The following is a 20,645-nucleotide window of genomic DNA, read 5'->3' on the forward strand; positions in this document are numbered from 1 at the left end:
TATATATATAAAATCTGCATTGTACTTTGTGTATATATCAATTGGATCATTAACTTTGGATTTTGTCCAAACACCAGAAGAATGCTTTCAAAGATTAATTACTCTCAGATTAATTACTAAAATGCATGTGTGCCTCTGCTCTCTGAAGATGCCATTCCTGTGGACACAACTAATTGGAAATAAAAACTGCAGTAGTTTACCATATGTTTCAAGGCATTCCGGAGCAACTGCCTTCCAGAGGGCTGTTCAATATTTGCTACAATCCACACGGTCCCTCCATACAACACCTCCTCTTCTACAGGAGAAGTAAAAAAAAAAAAACATTACTTGAGAATAATGCTCTTTACAAAAACACAGTTTGGATAGGTTTTGAGCTAAGACGTCTACATGTAATGCATATTAAATTATTGAAAGTAACACTATTAAACCAACAATGTAATGTTAATTATGATGCTATACTAGCAGTACTGGCAGTGCATTGTCAAACACGTCATTGATGGCAGCTACTAAAAAACATAAAATATAAAACCCCCCACAAAATATATATGAAAAAGACATGACTCACCATCTCTGATGAAATACTTAATTCTCTTAGAGACAACTGCCGTTTTGTCTCTGGAGTCCAAGTATGAGAACACAGTTGTGTCATCCCAGTCATCAGCAACTATTTATTCAATTATAACAGAAATTATTAAGGCAGTTAATAAGGAACATTGCAAAAAACATTGATGATGGTGAAATTATTGTGATGGAGATTGCGGAGATCGTGTGATTGTTACAGTGACAATGATATGGTGAGATGACAGATTAATATTGGCACTGGTTCGGGTCAGGTGGGGTCATTAAAGGGCTACCTGGTGAGGAAGTGAAATCCAGATATCGCCTCTCAGAGCTCAGAATGAGAGGGTTGATACGGGGGACTACATTGGCCTGCTCCATTAGGAAGTCCACCACATCGACACTTTCAGTGATCTGACCCTGGATATGACAGGAAACGCCTTAAAACTTGCTAACCAACCAGATTAAAGGATTACACTCAACACATCACGTCAGGATGGCCATTGTACCAGATGAATGCGTGATAAAAACCAATGAACTTGAAGAAAAACAGTAAGAGATATGAAGCCAAATATAAGGTACCACACCATAAAGACAGCTCTCTGGAAGAAGTTGGTAGTTTCCATGATTTTCTGCAGAAGAGCCGTCTCCAGTTCTTCTGGGTCCATCTCCTCACTACTGAGTGGAACACCATTGAACAGACCTACTGGTAAAGCACCTAAACCACTCTTTCTGTAAAACCCTCCTCCGGCCTGAAAAAACACATCATATTAAACATTCATTTTAATCATCCAAATTAAATCTTATGTCCATGTTTGCCTAGGAATGTTCAACAAGCAGTGGTTTATATTTACCAATGCTATGAAAAACATCTGTAATTTGCCATTTTTTAAATTGTATTTCAATTATAAAAATGCAATGTGCACTGAAAATATTTTGTATATAATTCTCTGCACATTAAACTTGGAAATTTCAAGAGGAAAAGTAAATATAGCAGTTTTAACTGCCTATTTTTCTTTGTTATGAAGCACATAACACTGTTTAATAGCATTACCTTTCTGTTGTCATCATAGCTCGAGTCCATTCCAAGAATTCTGGCAGCATTTGCTTTTGGAAATTTCTTTTTCAGATATGCAGTTACTGTATCCACAGAGAGAGACTCCCCAACTTCTACCCTGTTAAATATCTGCATGTCACAAAAAAAAGGAAAATCTCACTAGAATGAAATGACCAAATTAGTACATTAGTCTCTGGATATCCCTCCTTCCTTGTCCATAAAATGTATGTCTTGAACAAAAAAAAAAGTGTACATTATAACTGAAAATATCTGTTGTAGCACGCGATATGAACCAAGCTTTCAAATATCACACTTAATGTGAAGGAGAACCCTAAAGTAACATAAAAGTCATTTTGATTTAAAAGAGAGTCACAGCAAACACAAAGACACTCACTGACACCATGGACGTAAAAGCCTGTGCTTCGTCATACTCCTCTGAGATGTAGTTTAACAGTCTAAAGACAGCAACACCTGCATCCAAATATCCATCCACTTTATCATCTGCACTGACAACCAGCACAAACCCAATCCTAAGAGACACAGAAACATAAATGCATAACAAATCTGGCATAAAATCTCACCAACAATAAAATTATCAACAAATAAATCTGAACAGAACCGAAGGGCTCATGATAACACAATGAGGTTAATTTGTTGAATGTTAAGGAAGGCATAACATCAGCCGCCTATTCCACAGTTACTTACCAAACAGATAAAAACGGACATGAAATATTTATTTGAGTTGAAATGATACATAAGAAGTAAGAAAACATTAAGTGTTATAAAGCTATGCAAGGAATTTACTGTGACAAAGGTCCGTTATACAGTTTAGAAATGAAAAAATGTTAAGGCTCAAGTAAAATGTATTAAAAGCTATTGTGGAGTGCACATACCTGAGAGGAATGTTATGTTTGTAAAAGAGTTCTGCTAATTTCACCAGCTCAATGCTCTCCTCTTGTACTGGGTCAAGAAACAGAACCTGCAAACAACAAACAAAACCATTTTTCATTCTTTCACAAATTAGAATAAGAATGAACAAATTCACACAAAATAGGTGCAGCAGTGCTAAAAAAGGAGGACATCAGGGGATAAACATCCCTGCATAAACCTGCGCACACAGCTAGATTTCATCTTAGACTATAATCAACTCTCACAGGCAAGTTGACTCACCAGGTTATAGAAGTTACGGCGTATTTGTCGAATAACTCCAGGAAATGTTGCTCTGAGGAGCTCCTGGAGACTTGAGGGCCAATGACGATACATGGAGTCCTTCTCAATATCATTAACCCACTAGAAACCAGACAGCAACAGATGTGTTAAATTGTGAAAGCCTTTATGTGAACAGTGAACACCCATTTTTTTCTGCAGCTTGGGTTCCAGAAGTATTTTTTACATTTAATTTCAACATTAGCCAAAATGAGATACAATGAAATAAAATAAAATAAATCATGACATTTGATTCAAAGTTGAAACTGATCATCCAACAAGCTCATGGCAGGTAAGTCTTACAAGGTTCTATTATACTAGTGATGTTACGTTTTCGTGAAAGAATCATTCTTTTTGAACGAATCTTTTAGGTGAACGAATCGTTCTCGTTCATGTAATCCATTGACTCATATTTGTCGTTCACTGAAATCCCTCCCTCCATAGCAGCGCATGCGCAGCTCGGTGAACCGGGTAGCTCTGTGAACTGTTTCATCCTGTCAAAGAATGACTAAACCTCGAGCCAATAGCCTTCGAGTATGAGATGTGACATGACGGAGCATGTGATTTGTTGAATGTAGTGAACGAATATGCCCTTCACTGAACGAGTTTCATTTGAGCCTGAACGAGATCGAGAGATCTTCTCGTTCGTGAATGAAATGACCGAACTGGTACATGTCGTTCATGAACGAATTGAATGAACTGGTACATATCTCGTTCGTGAACTAAATGAATGAGAGTGTACCGGGTCAGTAGGCCATTTAGCATGTCAATCTCGATCAGCAGAAAGTGGATGCAAAGCGCAGTTATAGGTACTGTGCACATACTCTTGTTTATATATTCATATTTAGCATACAGAACATAACTCCACGTTTAACCCCCGATTTATGAATGTGTAAATGTCTGACCAAACAATTAAAATGTTAAAGGGGTCATATGATGTTGCTAAAAAGAACATTATTTTGTGTATTTGGTGTAATGAAATGTGTGGTTTAAGATTCAAAAAACACATTATTTTCCACATACTGTACATTATTGTTTCTCATCTATGCCCCACCTTTCTGAAACGCATCATCGTTGTAAAAAGCGAGGTGTGCTCTGATTGGCCAGCTATCCAGTGCGTTGTGATTGGACGAATACCTCAAGCGTGAGACAGAAATGTTGCCCTGTCCGGCCGGAGCGACAAGACAAAAACATTAAACCCCATTATAAACTAGGCATTTGTTGCATCCAGTGGGGACATAATTACGGATTATAATGATTTATACTGTCTTTTTACGCGTTGCGTTGCGCTGCGTAAACATAAAACCATGTCTGCATTTGTGATCGGAGAAATGACAAACAACAAGCGCTACTCTACACTGCTTAAAACTCGCATTTGAATCGTCAGTGGCAAATTCTTTAAATATGAAAACGTACTTACAGTCTGTGAGTCAGAACAGCCGGCATTGTAGTCTACTCTACCAGGATCAGGAAGCAGTCCTCCATAAAATGCGCTGCACATATCTGAATATTTGGGTTGAACTGTTCTTGAACAGTGTTGTAAATACAACTTAACCACTGATTTCTAGTCGTATCCTCTTTTGGAAGGCCAGACAAAGTATTTTCACTTTCACAACGAAACACACAGCGTCTTCACAACATGGCGGCGGTGGCAGCAAAAGTAAAGTTACGCCTTCTTTCTTTGCGTGAACATTTGGGCGGCGTTATGCAAATCTTCCCACACATAGACATGTGGTGGGGGGGGCGTGTTTAAACGAGGCGTTTTAGGAGGGCGTGGACGAATCTTAACTTTTATAAAGAATATCTCTTTGGGTTTGAGACTTTAGTCTTTGCAACTTTAGGGATCTTATCTATTCACGAACAGCTTGTAACACTCCACAGAGAAAGGAAAACTTGAAATCGCATCATATGACCCCTTTAATTATGCAAGAAAATTTTGTGCTTTGGTCATCTGAACAACTTATTTAGACTTTATTTATTTAATGAGTAGATTATGCACAAATTTTAATAAAGCCAAATCAGTTTTTTGTAACAAGTAAATACGCTCCTTGACTTAAAGGGGTCCTATTATGCTTTTTCACTTTAAAAATTTTAGTTAGTCTGTAATGTTGCAGTTTGAGCATAAAAAAGACCTGCAAAGTTACAAAGCTCAAAGTCCACTTCAAAAGGAGATATTTGATTTAACAGAAATCACTTTTCAAAAACTACAACAAACGACTCGTTTGGACTACAACGCATATTTTCCGGGATTTGTGATATCACAAATACCGATGAATGGGATGAGACCTGGTTGAGCTGCACTAGAGAAGGCAACGAGTGTTACCTCTAAGTCGGAGACACGCTAGCTTTCCCAAGGCAGACGAACTTAGAGCGGTTACAATCATCCGGGTTTAAATCGCACTCAAATTGACTTGATTTTGACGCAATATTTACACTGAAGCTGGCAAGCGGCTATGGTAAGGGGCATGACATTTCCCAACCAGGTGCCAAGTGGAGCCAATCACAAAACACACTGGCCCAGCTAACCAATCACAGCACATTTCGTATTTCAGAAGGCGGACCTTCATTTGATACAGGAACTATTCGAGCAGTTCATGCCAGACTGGGGAGAGAGGTGTTGTAATAATGTAAAATATGTGAAAAATAATGTGTTTTTCAAACCACCTAGTATGAGAGCCTGTTCTAGTACACCCCCAAAACAAAATCAAGACTTTATAAAAGAGCATAATAGGATCCCTTTAAGACATAACACATAAGACACTCTTTTTCGCCACCTGCTGGCATATTTATGTAATATGAAGAAATGGTCACTGAACGAATCGGTGAACGAATCATTTTGGTGAACGAACTGTAAATCAACAAATCGCTTGAAAGAATCTAAATTTTCACCACTATATTATACATTAATCATTAAAATAAATACTTGGAATACTTGGACTTGGAATAGCATTTTACATCCAGAACTTAAATTTTGAGCTCTACAACCACACTTAAATAATTAGCATCTTACCATAATGGATGTGTGGCGGATGTCCAGAGCGTAGCTGTCCTCTAAAGTGGCTGATGATGGTAAATGCAGGAACTTACTAATGCTGCTTCCTTTGATGCCAAGGTTATGAAGACCTTCGAGAATCTTAGCCTCGGTTCTGAGAATGTCCAGGATGCTACAGAGTAGTTGAGAATGAACAAATGTACAGTATGTGATTAACACATATAAAACATGTTGAGAAACGTTAGTGTTGCCAATTACACACTTCATTTTTAAACATTAGACAGAAACCAGTTGGTAGGAGGATCTTGAGCTGGGATGATACCTGAAAGGGTTATGAAGGTCCAGGTCAACATGTATTCCATTAATGAACAGACTGGCATCTCCAGGATGGATCCCCATCGACTCACTCAACCTCTGAAAAGTAAAGACCCCGTCAGCTACACCATCACTTTATGAACTTCACATCATTCAGTATGAACATGATTTGCTGAAACATAATTTTTTTTGTATTGGATTCATCATCTGAGACTCTCAAGACACTCCAGAGTACCCATCAAACTGAGTACAGACACAATTAATTTTCTAAAAATAAATCCGAAAAATCCTGGCCCACATGGCTGTACTTGAAACTTTTTTTTTTTACAGTACTCATCAGAAAAGTTGTTGATAAAACCTTGCCTTTTGATTGTCTTCTATTTCTTTCTTCATGTCTTGGTTTACGGCCACTCTTGTCAGTGATCTGTGGGGACAGTAAAACATGTACAGTCAGTACTAGCTCTCGCCAGCATCCCAGAACAGTCATAAAAACTAATTTTAATCTCAGAAAACCTGTTCTCTATTAGACGCCATGTCGGCTATGCTGACAAACTGTAAACCACAGTAACTCTGACTCAGCAAATCCTGAACACTGCACATAAAGCTGTCTTGAGCAGCAGTCAGTCACACATTAAAAATGACCTAGACAATGCATATGCATGCATTCTGTGCTGTTATACATGCAAAAATGCATAGTGGAATATTCTACAAAAATAACTGGTACAGATATTCCTGTTAACAAGTTTCTTTGATATGTTTAAATTATTATTTTTTTAATTACTGGACTTAAGGATATCTTTCCTTTCTTCTTTTTGAGTTCTGATTGAGAGTTAAGTTAAGGATTCTCTCAGAGAAAGCAAGACTGAATTTCAGACTTTGTACCTGGCTCTGCTGGGGAAATTTTGGCTAAGCTCTTGCATCAGTTTGAGAGAATCAAACTTTGGCACAGTCATGATCCGAGATGCCGCCTGGAAACTGAGGTCTATTGGGAAGACAGAGAAGGCATTTCAAAATATTTTTTAAAAGAGCTAATAATCTGTGAATAATGCCTGCAATGAAAGATTGTTAAAACTATTCATAATTCAAATATAAATCAAAAATTTTGCTATTAAACGAATGGTTGACTTCAACATTGTCATGATTTACTTACACACACACACACACACACACACACAAGATAATTTTGAAGAATCTATGGTTGTTCTCTTCTATGCGATTACACTGAATGGGGACAAACTTTCAGGCTTCATGATGCAAAGGCATCATAAAAATATCATACAAATATTCCATATGACTCTATTTTAAACCATACAACAGTTTTTGTGATGAACATATAAAATTTTAAGTCATATATACAGAAAACTTGGACATCTGTCCTAGTTCTCCTTAATGCATTCATGTTAAAAGCAGCAATTCTTGATTTGTGAATGAAACTGGATGACTGAGCTTCATTATTATAATAATTACAATAATTAGGATACATTGTTATGGTATGAAAAACAGTGACTTCAATTTTTTTTTCCATATTCCAAGAAAGAAAGAACATCATACAGGTTTGGAACAGGAAAGGTTAAAAAATTCCACATCAAAGTTATTACCTCACACAATTCCACAAAGTTATTACAAAAATAAAATGGTTTCAATAACCATCATGATAACCATCATGAGAGCCCTTCACGTCAAGTAAAATAAATTGCTTCATTTATCTATCAGCACAAAACTAAAACGGCTCTTATTTATCCAGGTCTCACAGTGCAAAATTGAACTTGGCTGTGAACATGAGCATCTGTTCAGAAGTCTGAACAGGAATAGAACAGATCGCTGCAGCAAGCAAAGGGTACAAACTTCAACCTTTCCACTGCTTCCCAATTCATCAAGTGGACAGTTCTCTCCAGGAACCATGAGGATCGGTTTAATCTCACTGGGTGATGCAGCACCGAGTCCAGAACACCATAAGAGAGGACCATCAATAACTGCAGCCTGCCCACCTTGGAGCTCCCACACTTTGAGAGGAGTCATGTCATTGGTGCTCTCCAGTAGATGTTTCCTCAGCTCTCCAAGTTCCTCCTGAAGCTCTGGGTGAGACTTTCTGTAGGTGAAAAAGGACACAGTGAGACACTGTTTCACATACAGTAATGTATAAAATACATTATTCATTTTGATCTACTGTATGGATAGATATAAATGGTTTAAGAAAGAAAACAAAATCAGAGTGCTTACTTTAATTTCCCAAAAAGAAATCCTTGGACTTCCTCATTTTCATCCACATTATCAGTAGTGACCGATTTGGATTCTGTAAACAAATTCAGGACAGTTTTAATTAATTTTTCATTACCATTAGCTACTTCTGTTTAAAGTCAATTTATTTTCCCAATAAGTAGTTTCTCTACTACTAATTCTGTAGTTTAACTACTTTGAAACTACACTACCATTCAAAAGTCTGGGGTTTGCATTTTTTTTTTAATTGTATTTCAAAGATGTCTTTATACTTACTAAGGCTCTATTTATTTGATCAAATCAAAAACCATTCTAATATGCTGATTTGGTGCTCAATAACAATTTCTTTAAATTATCAATGTTAACAGTTGTGCTGCTTAAAATGGTGAAAACTGGATCCTTTTCAGGATTATTTGTTGGATAGAAAGTTCAAAAGAACAGCATTTACTGTATATGAAATGCTAATATTTTGTAACAATGCAAAAGTCTTTACAGTCACTTTTGATTAATTGAATTCTCCAGGAACCATGAGGATCGGTTTAATCTCACTGGGTGATGCAGCACCGAGTCCAGAACACCATAAGAGAGGACCATCAATAACTGCAGCCTGCCCACCTTGGAGCTCCCACACTTTGAGAGGAGTCATGTCATTGGTGCTCTCCAGTAGATGTTTCCTCAGCTCTCCAAGTTCCTCCTGAAGCTCTGGGTGAGACTTTCTGTAGGTGAAAAAGGACACAGTGAGACACTGTTTCACATACAGTAATGTATAAAATACATTATTCATTTTGATCTACTGTATGGATAGATATAAATGGTTTAAGAAAGAAAACAAAATCAGAGTGCTTACTTTAATTTCCCAAAAAGAAATCCTTGGACTTCCTCATTTTCATCCACATTATCAGTAGTGACCGATTTGGATTCTGTAAACAAATTCAGGACAGTTTTAATTAATTTTTCATTACCATTAGCTACTTCTGTTTAAAGTCAATTTATTTTCCCAATAAGTAGTTTCTCTACTACTAATTCTGTAGTTTAACTACTTTGAAACTACACTACCATTCAAAAGTCTGGGGTTTGTACAATTTTTTATTGTATTTCAAAGATGTCTTTATACTTACTAAGGCTCTATTTATTTGATCAAATCAAAAACCATTCTAATATGCTGATTTGGTGCTCAATAACAATTTCTTTAAATTATCAATGTTAACAGTTGTGCTGCTTAAAATTGTGAAAACTGGATCCTTTTCAGGATTATTTGTTGGATAGAAAGTTCAAAAGAACAGCATTTACTGTATATGAAATGCTAATATTTTGTAACAATGCAAAAGTCTTTACAGTCACTTTTGATTAATTGAATGTGTCCTTGCTGAATAAAAGTATATTAATTTCTTTCAAAAAATCTTACTGACCTCAAACATTTGAAGGGTAGTGTAGTTTGTCCAGCTACTCATAATTTAAAGCATATTTCCTAACACTGACTATTGCAATAAAACAGTTTTTGAGTACCGTCATTTATTTCTTAGACACTTCTGTTACACAAAATGCAATTTGACATTATATAATGATACCTTTAACTTGTGTGTCATCAACAGCTTTGTACTCAGTGCTTTTAATTGCCAGTTCAACACCATATCCAGACAGCAGCATCTTTTCATTTTTTGGCTCCTGTGGTAAGAAATCAGTGTGTGGGGCAATGACTATTTATTAATATATGGAACATACTTTAATAAATTCATAAACTATATAAAACATTAAATCGTGGTGAAATTACACTGCTAATACTCACAGACACAAAGTGTCGTAGCACATAGATGAGTTTGCCTTCCTGTGCTCTCTCTGACAGAACCTTATGAAAAGTGTTGAAGTCCTTGGTGCCGATTTCAGCATAAAGAACAGCTACAGGCAGGTCTGTTCCATTGACTCCGGGGTACTGATGGTCAGACTTGTATAGGTAAGGTCTTGGCCTGCATAGGACACATAAAATAAAATGTTATGAGAAACCAATTGATTTTGACACAAAACCATGTATGGACAAAAGTGACCTCTAAATATCTTTGAATACAATATACTGTTGGTTAGTGTTACCTGCCTGCTGCAGTCTTCAAGAGCTTCTTCATATCCTTGGTGCTGCAGGCATTTTGACCGTGAACAACCACGAAGGCAACACAGCCATCAGGAGGAGGTTCATCTCTTGCTATCTGTAGAACGAGATTAAACGGTTAACAATACTGTCTATGAGGTAAACCACATAGTAACAGCCATTTCAAATAGACCAATATTTTAAAAAGCTTCAGATTTAAAAATAAAATATATTTTACATATGTTATTGATGGTATACTCTAGGAAAACCAGAAGTGTCAAGCATTTGTTTTTGTATGAATCATTATTATGATCTACAGAAAAGTTCTCACTTGTTGGAAAGCATGCACAGCCGGTGAGTAAGCCCTGAGAGACAAAGACAGCTTCAGCAGGTTGACCTGAAGATCTGTCAAAAACTGTCCAGCCTTCTTGATGATCAGGTTATAATACGACCGGACAGATTCTAAAGTCAGGGAAGTAAACATCTGTATCTGTATATTTTCCAATTCACTTGTAGTTTAACAAAACACAATCTTACATTCCAACCACTCACTGAATTAGGAATCACAGCAGAGAAAATGAAATGTCAGCCTTTACCTCCATATTTGTAAACAGTTAACTCCTTCACAGTATCGACAAACTTCCAGAACTTCTCTTCATCATCCTCTCTGATGAACTCACTGTGGAAAAATTGATTTAAAAACAATAGATATACATAAGACAAACATGAAACAGTAATGTGTACAAACAGTAAAAAAAAAATATATATATATTTTACCAAAATAAGAGGGATCATACAATATGCATGTTATTTTTATTTAGTACTGACCTGAATAAGATATTTCACATAAAAGATGTTTACATATAGTCCACAAGAGAAAATAATAGTTGAATTCATAAAAATGACCCCGTTCAAATGTTTACATACGCTTGATTCTTAATACTGTGTTGTTACCTGGAAGATCCATAGCTGTTTTTTTTTTTGGTTTTGTTATAGTTGAGTCCCTTCCAGCATCTTTTGTGTATTTGAACCCTTTCCAAAAATAACTATGATTTTGAGATCCATCTTTTTAAAATAAGGACAACTGAGGGACTCATACGCAACAATTACAAAAGGTTCAAATGGTCACTAATGCTCCAGAAGGAAACATGATGCGTTTGAACCTTTGATGCATTTGAATAGTTTGAATAGTTGCTTATGAGTCCCTCAGTTGTCCTTATTTTAAAAAGATGGATCTCAAAATCATATAGTCATCACAAAAAAAAAAAAAAAAAAGGTTTTGGGTCATCCAGGTAACAACACAGTATTAAGAATCAAGCTTATGTAAACATTTGAACGGGGTCATTTTTATAAATTCAACAATTTTCTCATGTGGACTATATGAAGACTTCAATGCAAAAGCCTCTAAGTGCCATCTAAAATGTTCTTCTAAAATGTGCATTTTTATCAGGCTCCTAAGGTTGGGTTCAATAATTTCAGTTTATTGGCAATGAATAGGTAATTTATGTAGCCATTAAAGTGAAATAACTGAACAGAAACACAGGAGCCTGATAAAAATTCTAATTTTAGAAGAAAATTTCAGACGGCACTTAGAGACATTTGCATTTGAAGTCTTCATATATAAACGTCTTTTATGTGAGGTCAGTACTAAATAAAAAATAACATGCATTTTGTATGATCATTAATATTTTGCAGATACTGCAAAGTGTATGTAAAATTTTGACCACAACTGTGTGTGTGTGTGTATATACTCTCTCTCTCTCTCTATTGATTGATAGATATCAACAAATTCAAGGCTATTGAGGCAGCAAATACAAATCTGCTGCCATAAGACATATGAAAGGCAATACTTCATCTTTTTAAAATTAAACTAATTCTTGGATAATTAATATGTCTACATTTTCTATAATTTCACATTTATTTAGAGTCCACATGAGATATTTGCACTGTATCACACTGTAGGACTGCACGAAAATATGATTAAATTGTGAACAACTAAGAAATGGTAACTAGTTAAAGCAGCATATCTTATTCCAGAACAATAACGTGACAATATAGACATAAATGTCTTCCATAGAAAAGAAGATGACTTCCATATTCACCGGAGCAAAAATGGGAAATGTTAATTTTTTTTTCATTAAAGTTATTGCGAAGAATCGGTAAGACAAGATTCATCTGTCCAGTAAAACGCCACGTAGCTACAATGTAACGTTATGTGTCGATTAGCTAATACATAATAATTGTTATATTTTTTCGTTCTTTTACAGACATGAGCATCACTGTCAGTTTCATACACTTTATACAAATCGAATGAAACAGACTATGGCAGTGATTGGTCATTCTAATGAATGAAGAAAAAATTAGATGGGAAAAGGGATAAAAGACGTGTAGCACAAACTTTTCAACCCCTATTAGCATTTCTTTCAGGAGCAACAACAACATATTATTCAACAGAAATAAACCGCGAACTGACTCTGTGATACAGACTATGCATATGTTTTAAAAACACACCTAAATCATCGGACGCTGAGCCGCTGTATTGGTTTCACAGGACGCCGCCATTGAGGGGTCCTACATCTTTATTCCCATTCCACACACGGGAAAGCGATACATTGTTTCCGCTTTAGTAAAAAGCTACAACATTTTAGTGAGTTGTAGGCCGAGTATTTGAAATAAAGTTTAGCTTATTAATGGCACAGAAATATCTTACAACATTAACATATTTTAGAAGTTGTACGCAGGAGTTGCCTACGTTGTTCAGGCATTTTCATGGACAACTAATGTAATTGATGCAGTAGGAAACAACGGCAGCTCCTGCATGCATGTGGAGTTCATGTTGATGATATCAATAGGCCTACACAGCGGGTTTCCCCAGTTTGATTCATTTAATATAACATATTGATATATGTAGTGTAGTGGTATCGCGAGAATAAAGGGGTGGGAACGAGAGAGGATCGCGAGAGTTAAGAGAGCGATCGTGTAGTTGAGAGTGTGTTAATAAAGTTGAGATAACAACGATACAGACTGATTATTGAGACAAACAACACAACAATATAAAATACAAAAATTGTAGCTACAAAATACATCCCATTCATTTCTGTTAAAACAAATCACACATTTGGCTCTTATTTTAAAGATATAGCCTATTTGTTTTGTAAGCAGAGGCGGACTTAACCATTAGGCAAAGGTAGGCGACCGCCTTGGGCCCCCAAAAGCCAAGGGCCCCCTAAAATGCTTTTTATATGCGAGATGCGCGTTCAGTGCGGACGCACAAGTGGTTGCTTTGGTGTTCGTTACCACGACAGCCGTCTGTGCGTCCGCATTGAACGTGCTTCTTAGCAAAAGTAGGGCGATGTAGAAAATGGGGACGGAATCTATTCATAAAAACGGAGTTTACTGTGTAACGCGGAATGTGACGGAATGAACGGCGCAGACGCGTGTTTCGTTTGCTAGTTTGCTATTTAAGCACGCGCAACGCTCGCGGTTGTCGTCTGTAGTAGCTAAATAGTGTTTTTGCCATTTAATATTCACATACACTAGTCCTTATCGCGGTTTGATTGAAGTGCACTGAATTGCATTTGATTTATTCATTCAATATTTGACGAATTCCGTGACATTGCTCGTTACACAGTACATTTCTGTTGTGTAGCATTTTGAATGTACAAAAATTAAAGGGTTTGTATAATTTTCATTGGAATAAAAGATAGATTCATGTTTTCGCCTTCATTTGATTACCAGAAAAATGAAAATACACAACACAGAATTTCTAAAAAAGAAGTAAATAAAATAAAAAATTTCATAGGGCCCTATTATTGTATACAAGTTAATAAATTAAGTTGTTTTTATGAATTCAATTAATTAGATATGTTTTTGATTAAATTCGTTCAGCAGAGAGATGGTGCTGTCACAGGTGCGTGGTGGGGGCTTGTAGTCCGTAATGGTCTGTATCCCCTGCCACAGGCTCCGAGTGTCTCTGCTGTCGCTGAAATGATGGGCTATCCTGGAGTACTGACTTTTTGCCTTCCTGATGCCGCGGGAAAGGTGAAGCTATAATTTTAATGCATCTGAAGCTATAATTTTAATACTAAGCAACAGTGCATATTATATAGGGCCTATTTTATTTTGTTTAAATGGCGCTGACTCGTTTTTATGAAAGACCCAAGAAGGACCATGCACAGTCACTTTCCACACAGGCACACTTCATGTTTGGTTGAAATAATCCTTAAGCATGTACATTTATAATTTCCTTCAGTTTAATTTAAATGTACAATTAAAATAAATAAAAATAAATGTATATTTTAAAGTTTAGAATTAGACAGCCTTGCGTTGTGTTGACAATTGCACAGTGAAAATTACCCCAACGCACCACCTCCAGCCTACTCTAATACTATTATAACCTGTTTAAATGTGAACAAAGGATTTACAACATTAAAGAAATCCTTTATTTATAACATGTACATGAAAAATCTAAAAGATTAGACACAACTATGTGGCACGGTCGTGCAGCAGCGAGCAACAGTGAAAGGAACCTCAAGGTTGTAAATGTGTGAAATTGTATAGGGCCCCATTCCTGTATTTTGCCTGGGGCCCCAAATCACTAAATCCGCCCCTGTTTGTAAGTAGGAGCAATTAAGGGAAAAAAAATCTAAATAATTTTTTAGAGGGGATTTAATATGTTTATATGATTAATTTTATTTGTTTTATGCAATATACAATTTGGGGTTGCTGATAAAAGTGAAATATACATGTAGGTTACATATATGTATACATAATTGAATGAGTTTGTTTAATATTGTTAACATTTATATTGAAGAGATTGTGACTGATATTTTAGATTAACATAATGGATATAGCTGTATTTTTATGTTGCTGAAAGCCGTCGAAGCAAAACAAGGCCGCTGCACGAGCGTGACATATGGCTCGAAAGCAGCGGAGCTTTTATTATGCCACAGTCGACCGCTTCCGCTCCTTCCAGAAAGCAGTGGAAGTAAGCAGCGCTGTTTTATCATACTAGATACATTTGAACGTTCTGTTATAATGCTACTCTGTGCCGTCGTCGCCTGTCTAAGAAAATGCATAGCATATTAAACTGTCTTTGGTGTTTCCATGTTTTTATTATTAGCAAATAAACAAATGTACATACAAAATAGGAATTGAACAAACAATATGAACAATTCTCAAAGGCAGACATAGTTGTAATTACAATATGTAACAGTGACGTTTTACATTAAATGTACAATCATGAAGGGCAATGAAGAACAAAAAAGTAATATAAATAAATAAATAAATAATAATACAAATTAAATTAATTAATTAAAATAAAGTTAAAAATAATAATAAAAGCATTTATAGAAAAGTAAGTTCTTACAAGAGGTAGCAAGGAGTTATAGGGCACTTAGCTCACTGAAGAAACTGCCAACTGTAGTAGCTTTTTCATTTGAAAGGGCATCAAGAGAAGCAAACATTTTAACTTCATTAGAAAAGTGAGGAAAGGATGGATGGATGGTTTTCAGAAACCTGCATTTATGAATGAAGTATTTAGCAACTTCAAAAAGGTTGTTAACCAATGGTTTCTACAAATCAAAACCGGAAATCGAGGGGTTATGACGCCATTGGCAGGCGACGCAATGACACAATGGACACGGTCCGTGTCACTAGTTAAAATTGCTTATTTCTCTGGATTTTAACATTCTTCGAAACATTTGGGATAATGTAAGTACACAAGTCAGCAAAATATATAACACTGTTCTAGTGGTTTTTGGATATTTTAATAAAAAAATCTTACATATTGTGCCTTTAATAGAACCATGCAGCTCGTACTCTGGTCGCACTCAAAGGGGGCGCTGCATAGGAGAAGAGTGAATATGGACCGTGGGCCTACTGTATGGTAGAGACATAGCTGGCAAAAGCTGAAGTAGGCTAAATGGATAAACCCACATGTAATATACAAACCGCCTATTGCATCAATCATTTACAAAATTATTTGAAATATTACATTAGTCTGCAAAGATGTAGGACTAAAATCTAATTGGACAGTTACAGACTTACATGAACATGCAGAGAAGTTTATTGCCTGGCACTAATAAACACAAAGAATTCCGCAAATTAAATGCGACAATATGTAAATATGGGCTATATGCTATATGTAGGCTAGTTTATACTGAGGTCGAACATAAAATGAGCAGCATAAAATCGTTTGTGGGGAAAAATAAATAAATAAATAGCCTAAATAAATAAATCCTAAACGAATTTCCAGAATTTAAAATTAGCCAAATGTATCTCTTTGATTCTACAGGCTTCTCGACCAATTAGGATTGACTCCAAATCATGTTATTATTAGGATTATCCACGAAGTGATATGGCACAAAGATTGCACAGTGCAAAGAACTGTGAAGAAAATGATAGCAGAGAGTGTATTCTCTCAGAAGTGGCGACACTTTATTGCGCAATCTAGCAGAGGACTGGACTGGGACCAGGTGCAGATGGAATTGTTTGCGTGCTACGAAAGAGCTCGTGCTATACCGGTGCGACAGCGCTCGCGTCTCATTTGACATCATTCGCATCATCCCGCTGATGCGTGTCGCGGGATGGATGGAGAACACAGTCTCCGCAAAATAAAACCGACCAGCGAGCCACTTCAAACCCGTTCATCTGCACACATGCAGCAGACGTTAGTATTTTGAAGACTTACTCTTTATATTACCACGATGTTCGGTTCTTGAACAGCATTTGGTTATATGCATGTATTTTGTTTGGTATCTTGCACTTTTTTTTTTTTTACAACTTTATGAGAGAGCGAGTTTGATGCGAAGACTTGGATGTCACACTTTTTACCATATCAACATGTGGCATGGGTGTTTTGGGCTGGATCCCACACGAACGTCCTGGAAGAAGACTTGGAGAGGAGATCATGATTCACACTAACTGCATGAAGAATTTCCTTGTGTTGAATGATAAAATGAATGATAAACCCAATAAATGGATTTTCATCCCAATTTTAGCCGTTCTTTTTGTTATGATTGGGTACCAGTATATTTGTCCGGCAGGCGGCCAGGCTTGCCATTTCAGGACAGGAGACAAACTCGTTAGGATCGGTCCCCCAGCCACTCCTGACTCGATCACCGATGAGCAGGACCCGGAGGAAGACAGCCCACCTAAATGTGCATCTAAATTCAACTTAACAGAGCGCGATCTGACACGCGATGTCGATTTCAACATCAAGGGAGATGATGTGATTGTGTTTCTGCACATTCAGAAGACAGGCGGGACCACCTTTGGCAGGCACCTGGTCAGGAATATTCGCTTGGAGCAGCCGTGCGACTGCAAAGCGGGACAGAAGAAATGCACGTGCCACCGGCCGGGAAAGCAGGAGTCCTGGCTCTTCTCTAGGTTCTCCACGGGTTGGAGTTGCGGTTTGCACGCAGACTGGACTGAACTGACCAGCTGCGTGCCTGTGATTATGGACAAAAAGCAGTCTCCAAAGCGCAAGAGGTAACGCGCCTCCCTCTCTCTCATAAACTAATTTGGAGAATTCATTTGCCGCTCTGTTGCTTCTAATGAAGGTAATGATGAAGTGTAAAATGTAGTCTGAGGGTGTTTTCACACACGAGTCCACTCAGACCCCTTTAAGAAGAGCAAAATTGCTTTCACACTCTTAGAAAAGTGGGCTCAGATCTCATTAATAATAATAATGATAATCATCATCATCATCATCATCATCATTAGGCTACTATTTAAAAATATTGAATATAAAAAAAATCATACACAATTTTCACTCAGAAATTGTTAGCAAATTTCAAAATGAAACGGCATTGGTTCATTATATTAAACGTGACATTTTGACTGGAATAGACGAATAGTTTTTTCATATTTTTGTAAAAGGTACTCCAATAATCTTTTAATCGAATTTTTTTTTACAGTGTAGGCTACTATAGTAATATATTAAATTATAATTCTTCACTTTTACCGCCCTTGAGCAATGTAGTGAGGATAGAGTGCACTAACACCTCTTTAAGTATAGTCCTAAAAAGTGAAACCAGTTCTGTTTACACTCAGTGTCCCTGTACTTAAAAAGTAGAATCAGGCATTACTTTTTTTGTCCATGTTGTAAAGAGGTCTTATTTTACTTCTAAGATTATAAGTATTATTAGTGACTATTAGTGTGAAATAATAAAGTTTTGTGTTCATTATGCACTCAGACCTCCTTCAGAGATCTCAGTCCAGTTCGATTTAATGGGGTCTGAGTTCATTTGGAGCATTCACATACAAGCTAAGCCAAAATTTGTGCTAACCACTTTTGCACCCCTGAAACGAAATACTTAAAGTTGAACTTAAAGGTAATATATTTCCTCTGCCACATTGTACTGATATGTTGCTAATTCTGGACCAGTTGAATGAGAAATGATTTTAACCACAGAAGCCAATCAATCACTCCATCCTGTGATGTGGAATGCAGTGTCTCCAAAAGAGATCTGTGCATTATGAATTCTTTGGTGCCTTTACTAAATCCAAGTTCCTTTTAGTTTTCTAGATTCTGAGTCATCTATTATGCCATTACTCCTATCTGTAATGCTTTTTTCACTGTTTAGAAGGTATTTTAGTCCATCATTAGTCTTCTCTACCTGTAAAGATTGATCTACTTCACATACAATTTTAAATAGTTATATTTACCCTGTCAGAAAAGACAGTATAATTGGGGGTTTTCATTGCTTATGGCCTCTCTGTGTCATTCAGTGATATTATTAATGTGACAGTGATATTATTAACTTATCACCCTACATGGTTTATGGCAAACACATGAAAATGCACAACAAAGAAATAACCTGTCAAAATGACTAAATGTCATGCCTAAATGCTATTTTCTACAGTATCTGTGACCACAGCTCTCTTTCTCAGAATCTATATTCCCGTTTAAATGACTGAGAGGCTGCGTTGTAATGAACTTTAAATGAGGTATCATAAAGCCTAGCCGAGCCATCAAGCATTCCCATCTATAAATCTGACAGTGCCAGTATAGACAAGCAAGCCATTAAAAAGTTATTTTAGTTGTTTACTAAGTACAATGATGGCTTAATATGGTGAAAATATGCAGACTTTCACTTTTATAAGTGCCTGCGAATAAAAGACATGTGTTTTTAGTGCCTGCGAACAGTGAATGCTGTTCTCATAAATATCATATAAAATAGCTTTGTCGCCATCCTCGGCTACTTGCTGATCTAATGTTAGTCCATGAATTATTTTTGACACAACTGGATCTGTTGTGTTCTGTTATCATGAAAAACTCAGTTTTGGTGATCACTCATTTTAACAGTTGCAAGCAAATGGATCAAGTTTATTAATTGCTCGGCCTGCATATTTTTTTACATCGTTCAATGTATTGTAATGAAAGAAGATATTAATACTGAATAATACTGAATGTGAGGAAGTGCTTGCTACCTTTAAGGACGTTTCAGAGAGGACACATTTATTTAAGAGACATTCACACTCGTACCCCAAAACTGCAAGACCAGAGTTATATGATTCATCTCTGCAGAATCAGCTGGCTCATTCTGGAAGTTCGCAGTCTTTATGCGACAGAGAACCGAAGACCAAATGAAACATAAATCCATCTCTCGCTCTCTCTGTGCTTTCAAAATGCTGCCTCGCATTGCTTCTCTAAAGATACACCAGAAGACACAAATAAATCTCTTCTGACAACAGGCGCTTTTGCTCTCTGAACTGCATGTGGTGACTGTATGAAAATTTTATCCTGATACTCAGCTCTGTTTATTTCTGTTAAGATGGATCACTCTGTGCATGGAGGAGGCTTTACACGGACATACGATTCTTATTTTTTCTTGTGTTTAAAGGCCACTTGAAATCTCACAGTATTCCATAATCTAATAATACAGATTAGTGCAGTAGCGCAAAAGGACTGTGAGATGTTTTTTTTTTATTGTGAGCAATGAGCATGCAGAAGTAGTTCTCGCCGATGGTGGGCTGGTAATGTGGCAGCGAGGTTTCTCAGGAATGGTTTAGCCTTTTTAGCCTGGCACAGAACAGTGCGGGCACATCACAGGACCTGGAAAGGTCAGCCATGTCACAGCAGATCAACAGACACTGTTAGAGTCGATGGGAAGGGAGAGTTGAAGTGATCTCTTCAGGGAGAGAGGCTTCTCTTCTTGTGTCTCTCATTCTGAGTTGTTTCGGTCAGGCATTTCTCTTGCAGGTCAAACCTGTCA

At 36.7% G+C, this 20,645-nt stretch overlaps 2 protein-coding genes across 2 annotated transcripts in view; one reads left to right on the forward strand and one right to left on the reverse strand.

Annotated features, from left to right (window-relative positions):
• LOC107600415 (UDP-glucose:glycoprotein glucosyltransferase 2-like) overlaps positions 1-17,337 on the reverse strand; it is a 39,792-nt gene extending 22,455 nt beyond the window's left edge. Inside the window, exons 1-21 of the mRNA XM_016292310.1 lie at positions 17,260-17,337; positions 17,069-17,076; positions 11,022-11,104; positions 10,757-10,887; positions 10,431-10,543; positions 10,132-10,309; positions 9,914-10,010; positions 9,193-9,265; positions 8,961-9,061; positions 7,011-7,110; positions 6,492-6,552; positions 6,136-6,227; positions 5,832-5,985; positions 2,786-2,905; positions 2,509-2,594; positions 2,010-2,145; positions 1,613-1,744; positions 1,146-1,310; positions 855-978; positions 566-664; positions 201-295 (exon numbers count right to left, since the gene is read on the reverse strand). Of these exons, the coding sequence (XP_016147796.1) occupies positions 201-295; positions 566-664; positions 855-978; positions 1,146-1,310; positions 1,613-1,744; positions 2,010-2,145; positions 2,509-2,594; positions 2,786-2,905; positions 5,832-5,985; positions 6,136-6,227; positions 6,492-6,552; positions 7,011-7,110; positions 8,961-9,061; positions 9,193-9,265; positions 9,914-10,010; positions 10,132-10,309; positions 10,431-10,543; positions 10,757-10,887; positions 11,022-11,104; positions 17,069-17,076; positions 17,260-17,337 (2,226 nt within the window). The remainder of the gene's footprint in view (positions 1-200; positions 296-565; positions 665-854; positions 979-1,145; positions 1,311-1,612; positions 1,745-2,009; positions 2,146-2,508; positions 2,595-2,785; positions 2,906-5,831; positions 5,986-6,135; positions 6,228-6,491; positions 6,553-7,010; positions 7,111-8,960; positions 9,062-9,192; positions 9,266-9,913; positions 10,011-10,131; positions 10,310-10,430; positions 10,544-10,756; positions 10,888-11,021; positions 11,105-17,068; positions 17,077-17,259) is intronic.
• The window catches only part of LOC107600438 (heparan-sulfate 6-O-sulfotransferase 3-like), a 72,869-nt gene continuing 69,536 nt past the window's right edge, over positions 17,313-20,645 (forward strand). The window contains exon 1 of the mRNA XM_016292330.1: positions 17,313-17,916. Coding sequence (XP_016147816.1) covers positions 17,336-17,916 — 581 coding nt within the window. The 5' untranslated portion in view covers positions 17,313-17,335. The remainder of the gene's footprint in view (positions 17,917-20,645) is intronic.

This window comes from Sinocyclocheilus grahami, unplaced genomic scaffold (genome assembly GCF_001515645.1).
Source record: "Sinocyclocheilus grahami isolate Dianchi unplaced genomic scaffold, SAMN03320097.WGS_v1.1 scaffold283.1, whole genome shotgun sequence".
Taxonomy (NCBI): Eukaryota; Metazoa; Chordata; class Actinopteri; order Cypriniformes; family Cyprinidae; genus Sinocyclocheilus; species Sinocyclocheilus grahami.